The sequence below is a fragment of the Gossypium hirsutum genome, chromosome A13 (assembly GCF_007990345.1).
Source record: "Gossypium hirsutum isolate 1008001.06 chromosome A13, Gossypium_hirsutum_v2.1, whole genome shotgun sequence".
Taxonomy (NCBI): Eukaryota; Viridiplantae; Streptophyta; class Magnoliopsida; order Malvales; family Malvaceae; genus Gossypium; species Gossypium hirsutum.
In genome coordinates, this window is record NC_053436.1 from 2,443,666 (window position 1) to 2,455,586 (window position 11,921).

At 27.7% G+C, this 11,921-nt stretch overlaps 1 protein-coding gene and 1 non-coding gene across 3 annotated transcripts; both read right to left on the bottom strand.

Moving 5' to 3' along the window:
• Positions 1–3,629: 3,629 nt before the first annotated feature.
• LOC107886200 (dolichyl-diphosphooligosaccharide--protein glycosyltransferase subunit 4A) lies at positions 3,630–8,241 on the bottom strand. Of its 2 annotated transcripts, none has more exons than XM_016810071.2 (2): positions 8,128–8,241; positions 3,630–3,858 (listed from the first exon to the last, which is right to left on the bottom strand). In XM_016810071.2, exon 2 carries the CDS (start codon positions 3,856–3,858, stop codon positions 3,745–3,747), a length of 114 nt encoding a protein of 37 aa, XP_016665560.1. In that variant the 5' UTR covers positions 8,128–8,241; the 3' UTR covers positions 3,630–3,744. The 2 variants fall into 2 exon arrangements, with proteins under 2 accessions (XP_016665560.1, XP_040940380.1); XM_041084446.1 differs by lacking the exon at positions 8,128–8,241 and adding an exon at positions 6,780–7,118.
• An 83-nt stretch (positions 8,242–8,324) lies between these two features.
• Positions 8,325–8,396, bottom strand: TRNAH-GUG (transfer RNA histidin (anticodon GUG)). The gene has a single exon. It is a non-coding gene; the product is annotated as a tRNA-His (tRNA).
• Between the last annotated feature and the right edge of the window lie 3,525 nt (positions 8,397–11,921).

Consider the following 11,921-nt stretch of genomic DNA (forward strand, 5'->3'; position numbering starts at 1 on the left):
TCTGTGAATATTATACTATTTTCATCATTAAGCATGATTATAAAAAGCAAAAAAAAATTATTATTTAAAATTAGTATAGAAGTACAAAAAAATAATTAAAAAAATATGAAATATTGGACCACCGTATAAATGCATGGTATGGTATGGTATTGTGGGTTGAAATTTTATTATGATGAATTTATTATAGGAAGAAAAAACGCCTTTAAATTAATATTTAACTGATTCGTAACATTAACTTAATAAAATATTTAAAATAAGTATATATATATATATGCACGCTAGATTATGACACAATAACGACGTAGTTGAAAATAATTATGTAATAATTTTATTAAAAATTGAGTGGTTAAGTTGAGAAATAAATGTTATGGAGTCTTAGGTATGAATATTATCATATACATTTTTTTGGGGACGGGGGATTTTATATGAAAAAGATAAAAATATCCTTAAAGTAATATTTATCTTTTTTTTAAATGATGATCTTTTAATAATTTATTAATTGAGTTGGGATTGAATTGAATGGTAACATTAACTCGATCAAATTATTTATAAATAATATAGATATTAAAAATAATAGAATTTGAGTTATCAATTTTGACCCGAATTCGAAAATCTAATCTAATTAGTTGAATAATGTAAACGTTAAAATTATCTAAATTCGAACATAAACCTAAAATAATTTAAATTCAAAATAATCTTGAAATTAATCCAATAGGAAAGGGAAGGAGGGGTGGGCAAATGGCTTTGCATTATATGTGGTTGATAGGTCGCTGGCTTCGAGGAGGGATGCCTTACTGTGTCACATGGGATCACAATTCACAAATAAAAAGGAAAATGATGTGTCATTGGCCTTTAGTTTCTTATTACTTTTTTTTATTTATATATCTTTTTCCCATTTTACTCTAATTACCCTTGAAAAACCTATGTTTATTTTTTTAACAAGGGTAATTTGGGAAAAAAAATTTGGATCCTAAAAGTTTTGGACCTAAACAATTTTACAATGATAATAATTTAATAGTGAATTTAGGACTACTTAATATTTAATACTTTAATAGTGAATTATCCACAATTCGGCAATGATATAATCATAAATCTTAAACTTGAAACTTGAGAAAAAATATAACAATTATAATTAATATTTAATATTTATATGTTTAAATAAAATTAGTAGTATTTATTTATAATTTTTTTACTATTTTTGATTTTACTTGATAAGATATTGTGTTATTATCCAATAATAGTGCATGAAAGATGATATTATTCCCGAATTATTATCCACAATTATGATGTGTGTGTCTCAGTCTCACTATGTGCGTATGCTATGTGTGGGTCTTTGTTCATCTATGTCTAATCTTCACTTGTTATACTTTATACTGATTGGATTCTACAATATAGTTGATCGGATTTGTACTTGTGAAACTAAAAAAAAAGTACCCAATAACTAACGGGAAAAATTTTTAAATTTTCATAAAGTTCCACTCATAAAATAGAAATTCTATTACACGCTTATGCGTATAGAAATTACATAAAATACATAGGTGTGTTTAAAAATAACATACAATAGATAACTAAACGTATAATTTGAGACTAATTAATAATAACATGCAATATGTATGGTATTAAAATGAAAAAAAATAAATTAAATTTTGAGTAAAACGAAATTTAAACACATTAGTACATAATATTAATGCACTACAATTATTTATCATAGTGCTATCATTAATCTTAAGTTGATGTCGAGTTAATTTGTGACACTAAATCAATCAATACCATTATCAATATATTATTGCCAGAGTCCAAAGACAAAATTATTATTAACCTTTAATTCAATGTGTCATGTCATCATTTTGTTAAGGGAGTAATGACAATTAATAGGCGAGTGATCAAAATGTAACAACCTAATAACATTAATAACTATCACATAATTTATAAAAATCGGATGATGGGAACATAATTTTAATATTAGTTTACCAATGATATCTGTAATTCACCAAAAGTTAATAATAATCAACTGGAGCCGATGGCTAAAGGCTATCTCTATCGTGAGTGCGTAAATACTAACCTTTTAATTATACATTATCAGAAAAATAATAATAAACAATTAGATTATTTCATTTAAAAAAATTTAACACCAAAAGTATAGATTGTAAATTTATTAGTGGTATTTAAGGGGAGAGATTAAAGAATAAAAGCAAATAATTCTTGATCGCATTATATTCTTAAAACTAGATATATATATACATTTTTTTCTTTTTTCTTTTTTTTCTTTCTTCAAAACTAGATTGGTAGTTGACCACTAGTTTACGATTTAATCAAATAAATTATTAAAAAAAATTCATAAAAATAGAAATTTTTAAAAAATAGTGAAAACTAGTTCAAATGGTTTTTTAGTTTGGTTCAACGGTTTGTATCGCTTCAACCCTTATCTCCGAACCAGTAACTTGTTCTATTCCAGTCTAGTTTTGAAAATATTGATTTTGATCAATAAAATAACTTTATTGTTCCCGTTTGGTAGAGTAAACAAGTATTGAAGTTTGAAAATAGAATCAATTGCCATCATCTCAACCACAGGAAGGTAAATTTCGAGTATTGCTAGTATTGCCAAAACATTATAAAAGAAGAAGAAAGAAAAAAATAAAGAGAGATAAATAACGTAAAGGAAAAAGGAAAATAAAATAATTAAAAAAATATTTTTTTAAGTTTATATGATGTAGCAGTTTATTATTGCTTGAAAATTTTTTCAATGGATATAACATTTTGGTGTAAGTTGGATAAACATAAAAATACTTTAATACCACCTACGACAAAAAAAAAAGAAAGAAAAGTTTAGTACTAGTTTGAGAAAAATAGTATAGTTTAAATACTAATTTATACGTTAAGCTCTTTTTAAAAAAAATTAACGGTTTAACTGTACCAACTTGAAAAAAAAATTTAAAGTATCACTTTGTAACCAAAAAAAATATCAAGATAAAGAAAAAGATATAATTTAAGTAGCAGTTAAAAATTAAAATAAATGTTTTTCTTTTAGAGAAACAAAGATTTAACTAAAGAGTTAAAATTTCTGAATCATTCCCAAGAAATTTTGTTAAAAAAAGTAACAAAAATCTTGCAAAATGAAATGTGTTATGAATCAGACATCCCCTATTTCTAGGTTTTCATTACCTATAAAAAGTTCTTTTAACTTGTTTGGAATTCACTACCAGGGAAATGAATAGAACAAATAAATAAATGGATTATGACTTTCTTTTATTTCATCAACCCATTATACCAAACAATAATAAGTTATCTAATTTAATTATTTTTTATTTTTAAAATTTTAGTCCAATAGTCATTAAATTCATTAATTAAAATGATTGTAAAAATAACAAGTTAACATAGTGTTAAAATTTTAACTAAAATGACTCGTGATTATATGTTTGATAACATAAGAATCTGAGAATAGTAGTTTGAGTCATACAAGAAATTTAAACCTCAAATAACCTTAACTTGAAATGATTTAAACATGAAACTAACACGAACCTATATATATTAAACAACCTAAATAAATTTTATCTAAAACCAATCCGAGCCCCCAAATTAATGAATCTAGCTCTTAGCTAGCAAAAAAAGTGGTGCAAATAGAACTAACATAGTATAATATAAATTCATATAAAAAAATAGGAGTCTAATAGAATGTATTGAGTTTTTTCTAAATTAGTTCCATATATATGAAAAAAAGTTAAAAGTAGACATAACATAATTAGTTCAGTTTCCTTCATATTTTGGGTCAGCCATCACGTAATGGTAAGCAATTACCAGCGCGAATATAAAAATGCCGAGAAAATTGGCGAGAAACCCCAGTTGTTCATCATCAATCATCTGCATTACCACATAAAATCTTTTTAAACAAATACTGTCAATAAATCCATAATCTGAAAGAAAGTTAAAAAAACTCCTAATAACATACACTCAAGTCACATTTACGCATGTTCGACCTCAACCGGGAAAATCACCATTGAGGGCCTTATACTAGAAATCAGATTATATTATGCCCCCTCTACGTTAAAAAATGAGCAAATTATACAGTTAAAAATTTCATCCATTTCTATTGTTAAAAACTGATCCCTATACATTATCACGAGGTACACATGACACACCACATATCATTTTCTGATTATTCTGTCAGTTATACTAATTTTTAACAAAACAAATAGATGATAATGTACAAGGACTAATTTGCTCACTTTTTAAGTAGAGGAAGCAAAATGCAATCTAACTCTTAATACAAGGCCTCCATGATACTTTTACCACCTCAACCAATAACTAAACTTCCGTAGGAGAATAAATGCATAAAATTGTTGGATGAGGCAAAAGTGAAGGTTAGATTTAAATTTTTGTTTTCATGTATTTGAAGAAGGATCCTAATATGTAATGTATTGCCATAGGTATAAGTATTTTATATAAAAAAAAAAAAAAGTGAAGAATTGGAGCAACATAAGATAAAACACATGATAGACTTAACATTCATAAAAACTTGCTGATTCTAATCTTAATAAAAGCTAACATGGTATCTGCCAGTAATTACAAGATAATATTCACAGTTTCATCACCAACATGAAGTAAACAAAGATATGGATGATTATACAGTTCATTCACTAGCAATTTGAACCAAAATTTGATATGACCAAATTCAAACCCAGATGTAATCTACAAACAGTAACAGTGTGTCTGTTTCGTAAAAAAACAGCTCTTGAAATCTACTTTAACAAAATTTAGAAAAACTTATATATTTTCTAGTGTTTGGAATTTGGTAGATTTTTTCAGATAAGCATTGAACATTCAAGAATAATACAAATACAAAAATAATTTCAAAAATCATTATTTAACATAATATAATTGTATTTGAATTAAATGATATATATTAATACTTAAATAGAATTTAAATTACATATATTAATATGTACATATACAGGGGCAAAGGTAGGAAAAAATGAGGGTCAAAATTGAATTATAAATTTTGGGAGGGCTAAAATGTAATTTTTTCATTACACTAATTTTATAATTTTTCAAGGACATAAAAACAATGTCATTTTTTGGGGTTCAGCCAAAATTTTAATTTCATCTACTTCAAATATATCGATTTAGTGATTATTAAACACAACAATAGATTCAAGAAAAATAACATAATACTACAATATTGTTCATACCAATGATACTACATATTGTTCAAACCAAATAATCATACAAAACTGCTTATACGATATTGACTATAAGCACTCAAGATATAATAATATTGTCCTAAACATAATCACAATAGTATTACAATAAGTTTACAAGCATTAAACCCTACATAGAGTCCTCCAAATCTAATCAGCAAATGCTAATGCAAAACTCCTTGTTGCTATATCTTTACCAACAACTAAAGTCATTTCATCATAAATCTAACTTTTTTTGTTTAAAAATTGTTTATACTTCAAATGTACTTATTTGAAATTATACATACAATCAAAATGACAAGTGAAATACAATTTTATTATATTAAAATAAGAGTATTTAAAGGTTACCGTCACTACTGTAACAAATGTTTAGTACAATCCCAAAGCACTTAAGGTAGACAAAGTTGATAACAATCCACTTGGTTAAACTTGTTCTTAAACTATTTGTTCTTCACTTCATACCAAATTAGAGTGAGCTATTGCTGACCGAAAGAAAAACAGATATGGTTGAACTTGAAGCACTAAGATCTCATCAAAAGCTGATGGTCAAAAACTATTTCACTTTTTATAAGAGAGATTTAGTTATTAGAGATGTTAGAGGGAGACTTGACTATGTCTTCCCATAAAGTAAATTGCCCACTATTGTAGGTACTTTAAGTAAAATAAGAACTCACTGTAGAAGAAGACTAGATCCTTTTTTTTTTTGCAGTGAAAATATCTTTAATACGGTTCTTAAAGTAAAAGGTATGTGATTCCTTCAATCTTTGCAAGCTTCACTATGGATCACTACCTGTACCACCATTAGAGGACCTTAAGCCATAATTGTCCAAGGGCAATAATGACGGCTTGTTTGGTGAACTAGTTCTTCATAGAAATATTTGTCAACTGTATATTAGCAATGATCAAGAAAATGCTTCAACTCTTTTGCAAATCAGGGAAAATGGAGATTTATCAGGTGGGATGAGAAACTTCATGTTGGGAGCTGGGAAGTGAAAGAGATGGCCGAAGACCTTAAGGCTAGGAAGTTGATCAAAGCTTAAAAATAAAATAGAGGAAGTCGAAACCTCTTGACTCTGAAGTTGATTCCACTAGGTATCGACTTCTCAAGTGGTGGAGTGAAAATCAGTTTTTGGAGGTGCCCACTTCGAAGTGGGCTCTCTAGACTCCGACTTCAAGCTAACACTGTAAAAATGCAAAATATTTTTTTTGTATCCCATATATATGGGGGGAAAAGCCACAATTTAGCTACAAAGTGATATAACACCTTTTTCTCAAATTTCTATAGAGGAGGCTCAAAAAGGAAATAAACAATCCAATACTTTTAGAATAACTTCTCTTAGTCGAGTGCTGCGACTATTTCTAACAAATTCAAAGTCGAACATAACACTAAACATATGAAAAATCATCTCAAGACACTATAAAAAATACATGACAAATTATATGCAAAATTCGAGAAATAATGGATTTGGATGGGATGATAATTTGGAGATGATATGTTATAATAGAACATGTGATAAGCAATTATAGTGATCTTTATTCACTCTTCTTGTTATTTTAATTGTGAATAATTTCATATAGGCATACCTGAAGTATGTAACAATTTTTGAATGAAAATTTGAGCTTTATGATAAGATGGCTTTGGTTGTTGGCAAAGATATGGCAACAAAGAGCTTTGTCAAAACATTTGCTCGTATCGACTTGGGAGGATGCTAATGGAAGGTTAGGTGCTTGTAAACTTTCTGATTGAAAATAACGAGACGATCAAAATAAAAGCATCTTCTTCTACTAGAACATCAAAACGTAAAAAGAAAAATATCTAAGAATCTACTGATGATGATAACATATAATGTATGACAGAAAATTTTGATGAGATTGCTAATGTGTTGCACTAATTCATTGAGGACAAAATTTTCTCATCATATCTCTATGGACAAGTATTGACAAAAGAAGGATTTAATAAATAATATCTCTTGTGTCTTTGATAATCCATCAAAGCATAAAGAATAAGCTAAAACTTTCTTGATTTAAAATAAGAACCTTAAGAAAATGAATTCAAAAAATTGTTGTAAGGTTAACAATAATATCTTGGTAGATTGGACAATTTGGTCCTTCCTGATAACATGGTTCTATTGTATGGACAATATGATTGTGATTTGTAGCTTTAATTATGTTTGTAGACAATATTGTACTAGTAATTTTGATATAGAATTATTTGGTATGAATAAGAGTATTCTTTGATATTCAATGTATAGCATCACATATTTAAATTTTATAAAAAAAATCTTATACATTATGAAAAATATTTTAAACAAATCATCCAAACACCAAACATATCAATTTGTATACAAAATAAATTCAGTTTTCCATAATTTATTTTTCACAAAACAAACACCACCCTAAACCTCATAATTGAATCACCACATGCACAGGAAAACTATCTGATCTAAACGTTTGAAGTCATCAATCAAAAGCTGAAACCTAATTGTGCTTCAATTCAGCCTACATACCTCATCAATTAATGAGGTATTATTTTTTTCTTAAATGCTCTGAAACAAAGGTCCTATGTTAATTAAAAATTTTCACTTTAAGCTCAAAAAGAAAACTGGGTTGAATGGTTGATGATGGCAGTGGTGATTCCAACCCACAGCTTTAGATACAGAGTCTAACCCGAAATTGAATCCCCCCATGCAATCATTTATCGCTAAAATTATCCAACAACCAAGTTACATTACCATGATTGCTACGACTCACTATTCAATAACTGGAAAAACTAAAAGTATTCGAATGATCAAACAAAAAATAGGGGAAAAAATATAATCTACGTGTAGACAGTGAATCCTAAAAGAAATTGGCGATCTGTTTTAAGATAGGGATAATTTACTATGCCTATTAAAGATAGAAAACTGCAGATGTTGAATAAAAAATGGCGTACCTTTTCGGATCGAGAAAACGCCGGGAAAATGTGCCAAAGGAACAGATCTCTGAAAGGAACGACTCCAACTCAAAGATGAAGCCTTTTATTTCGACTTATTGCTCTTCGAAGTCTTCGTTATTTCGTTGAAGGGGTGTTATGAAATAAAAAACGACGCCGTTTTGAGATATTTTCAACTGAGAAAATAAATGCTATTCTGTGGCTGCTGGGATTCGAGCCCAGGTCTCCACGGCCACAACGTGGAATTCTTACCACTAAACTACAGCCACATGTTGTAGAGTATCTTGCAAATATTTTTTTACCTAAGAACTTGATATTTATGTTTTTGTTTAATTGGTTTCGATTCAGGGAGAATGACTTTGCACTGAATATTTTTAATTAATATTAGAGTCAAAGCACAAATATGTATGGTAACCCAAAAGTTTGTTTGAAGAGTATTTAGTTCCCTTTATATGAGTGTTTATTTTTAGTGTGGTATATTTAGTTTTTTTTTTATTTCACGTTACAGTATTGTTATATTATTTAGTCTCATCGTCATCACTGTTTTATATTAACTGTAGATAAACACACCGCTTATCCAAAGAGACTCTTAAATACAAATGTAAACCAGGTTTATAATTGCTTTCTTTACACATCATAAAGATAAGCCTAGCTCACATTATGCCACATCTATGGGTAAAGGAGGACTTGTTTTCCATGCTAAGGTTCCATTTATGAGCTCCATTTTTGTTAATGTCTATTTGGTAACGGATCGGGTTTGGAGATAAACCTTTTTAATGAAGTGAGATGAACTTGGATGTTCTCGAGCTTTATAAGATAAAAGTATGTTTGAAGCACCAGAATTTATGCTCTAAAATATTTTTCGATATATCTAAAACGTTTCTATTCGTTTAGGTATATCAGGTTTTTTTTTACCCGTTTTGACATATAATTTTTATTTTTATTTTTTATTACACTTTGAAAAGCCAAGTGCTTTTATGATGAGCATATGGATATGATCAATTATTTATCAAGGATGGATGAATATCATTTTATTAGTTCAACGAAACATATAATTGAAGAATATGAAATAATAATCAAACATGTGATTAATAAATTGATTCATTTCAAATAATTCAAACTCAAAACATAATTCGACTTAGGGTAAATTACACCAAAAGTCACTAAATTTAAAATATAATTCAAATTAGGGTAAATTATAACATTCAAAGCGGTTCCATAAAAAATGAATTTTAGAAGAGAAGGGGAAAAAGAGTTTTCGATTGGTGTAGGTGATACAAGTAAAGAAGGCCATCCAAGAACGACTTTAACAACTCAATGACTTAAATTAAAACTTCTAAATAGTTCAGTGACTATTTTGTAACTTTTTTTTAAGTTTAAGTTATGAAAACGTAACATTAATATTTTGTTAATGAATCAAAATTCAATTTGAAAAGTTAGATTTATAGATTTGATTCACTATTTTGAACATAGATTAAAGGTAGGTTTGAATGGGTGGTGTGGTTATTTATAATTAGTGTAAAATTAACGATGATGTTGAGATTAAATATAATAGCGTGAGACAAAAAATAAACTAAACACATCGCACTACACCCTATCGCCTATCCAAACCTACTTAAATTTATGGGTTTAATTCATTTGTGAGATTTGAATCACGTGTAGTTAAATTAGACTGACAAGAGGTTCTTTGCAATTATTTGGCCACTTTTTTGTTTTTTCCTTTCAACTTGCATCACAGTCGGCAATTAAAAAGGTTTCATTGTCCCTTTCAACTTTTGTTTTTTGGGGATTTTATATAAAATTTACTATTAGTCCTTGTATTTTATAAAAGTTGTGAATTTGATTTTTATACTTTATTTTGATCATTTTTAATCCTTATACTATTTAAAATTTAAAATTTTAGTCCTCATTGAACGAATAACTGTTAAATTCATTAAGTTAAATTCGGCTGTTCCAAAAAGTTAATGCAATAAACATATTATTATATATGTAATGACATGTTGGCTTGTTATTTCCATATATTATTCATTAAAACTTCAGTTAGTGGATTAGAGATTGTCAGTTGTGTCAGTATTGAAATTTCAAATTTCGAAAAATATAGGGACTTAGAATGATTTCAACTGGAGAATATTGACTAAATCTACAGCTATACACATAGTACATGAGTGGTAATTGAATTTAAACAAATAAAATTAACTACTATTGTTTGGTTCATGTTGGGGATAAACCCGTGTAAGCAAAGAATAAGAAAAATAATGAAGAAATTGAAAAGATTGAACACACAAATTTTACATGAAAAAACCTCTCTAAAGAGGATAAAAAAACCACGGGTAAAGAAAATTTCACTGAATCGAAAACAACGAAGAGCACAAAGATAGAGATAAAAAGTAAACCCCGAAACCTGAAAATAAGAACCCTCAAAGCTTAAACACAAAATTCCTTTAAAGCTTGTAAAAACGAATACTTAAATGTATTATGGGTTAATCTTTCCATGGTATAAAAGGGCCTATTTTAGGCTAAATTTGTAGGTTAAATAATCTTAAAATAATCTACACTAACCGAAGTTCAATTAGGACAAATAATCAAAATTTAACTGGAAGAAGAAAACTGAGAAAATTGCATGACACGTCGCAACGTCCCCAATTGTGTCATCGCGACGTCGTTTCTGCTTCTCCCATGTTTTATCGTCTCGTCGTCACATGGCTTATTGGTGCGATGCCATTCTCAATTTGTGTCTTAATTTGACCGAAATGGGAGACATACTCCACAATTCAGGACTAAAATTTTAAAAATTGAAAAGCACAATAACCAAATTTGACCATTTCGAAAACTCTAAGAACTAAATCCACTACTTTTGTAAAATACAGGGTTAATAGTAGAATTTAACTTATCTAAAATGATAAAATATTTTACAAAATTATTTAAAAAAACTCTATTAAAGTAGTAAAAATCACATTTATAAATAAATAAATAAACACTATATGTCAAAATCAATTTTAGATAATGTGGAAATATTTCTAAAATAGAGATGGTGGGAGTACTATATGTTATCTATTAAGAAAATGATAAGGGCTGCTGGCAGCTGAGTTATGTTCTCATCGCTTCATCGATTGTTTTCTATTTTTCTTTCTATTGTGTGGTAGAAAATTTAGTTCGATTAACATGAAAATTGTTATTAATGTAAGAAGATATGAGTTCGAGTGTGCTAAAACGTATTATCTTTCTATTTTTGAGTTGAAGAGCGGCTATAAATAATTTTAGACCTTCTCTTAAAAAAATATATAATCGGAAGCTATAATAAAAATTGTGAAAAGAAAAAATTGTATTCATTTTAGTAGTAGGTTGATGTCTTTGTCTAAGTAACATTATTTTTGATCAACGGCTGTTATTTGTTGGTTTAAAGTACAATCCGACAATTTTTCTTCTACGAAATTATGATAATGTGTTAATTGCATGAGTTTTATATGATGATTATGTTTTGTATTATAATTGTGGTAACATGTTTAAGATTAAGTTAAAAAAGAAACTATTAATTAGTTGCATCAATTTTAGATTCCATTTTTAAATGATGGGTACAATAGACTTATACACCAATTATTCAATAAAAACAAGAAGTAAAGTTAAATAAAAACCTTCTTAATAGTTTGTACTTAACTAATGTGGGATATATCCAGTAATAACAACTCTTTGTATTATTAAAAAAAGGGTAAAGTATAAAAATAGTCATTTTTATTTGCCTTAAATTATATTTTAGTCACTTATGTTTGAAATGTTACATTTTAATCAATTACGTT

What these genes read in the sequence shown, in the direction of transcription:
- LOC107886200 (XM_016810071.2), bottom strand. Translation starts at nt 3,858, where the DNA reads ATGATTGATGATGAACAACTGGGGTTTCTCGCCAATTTTCTCGGCATT.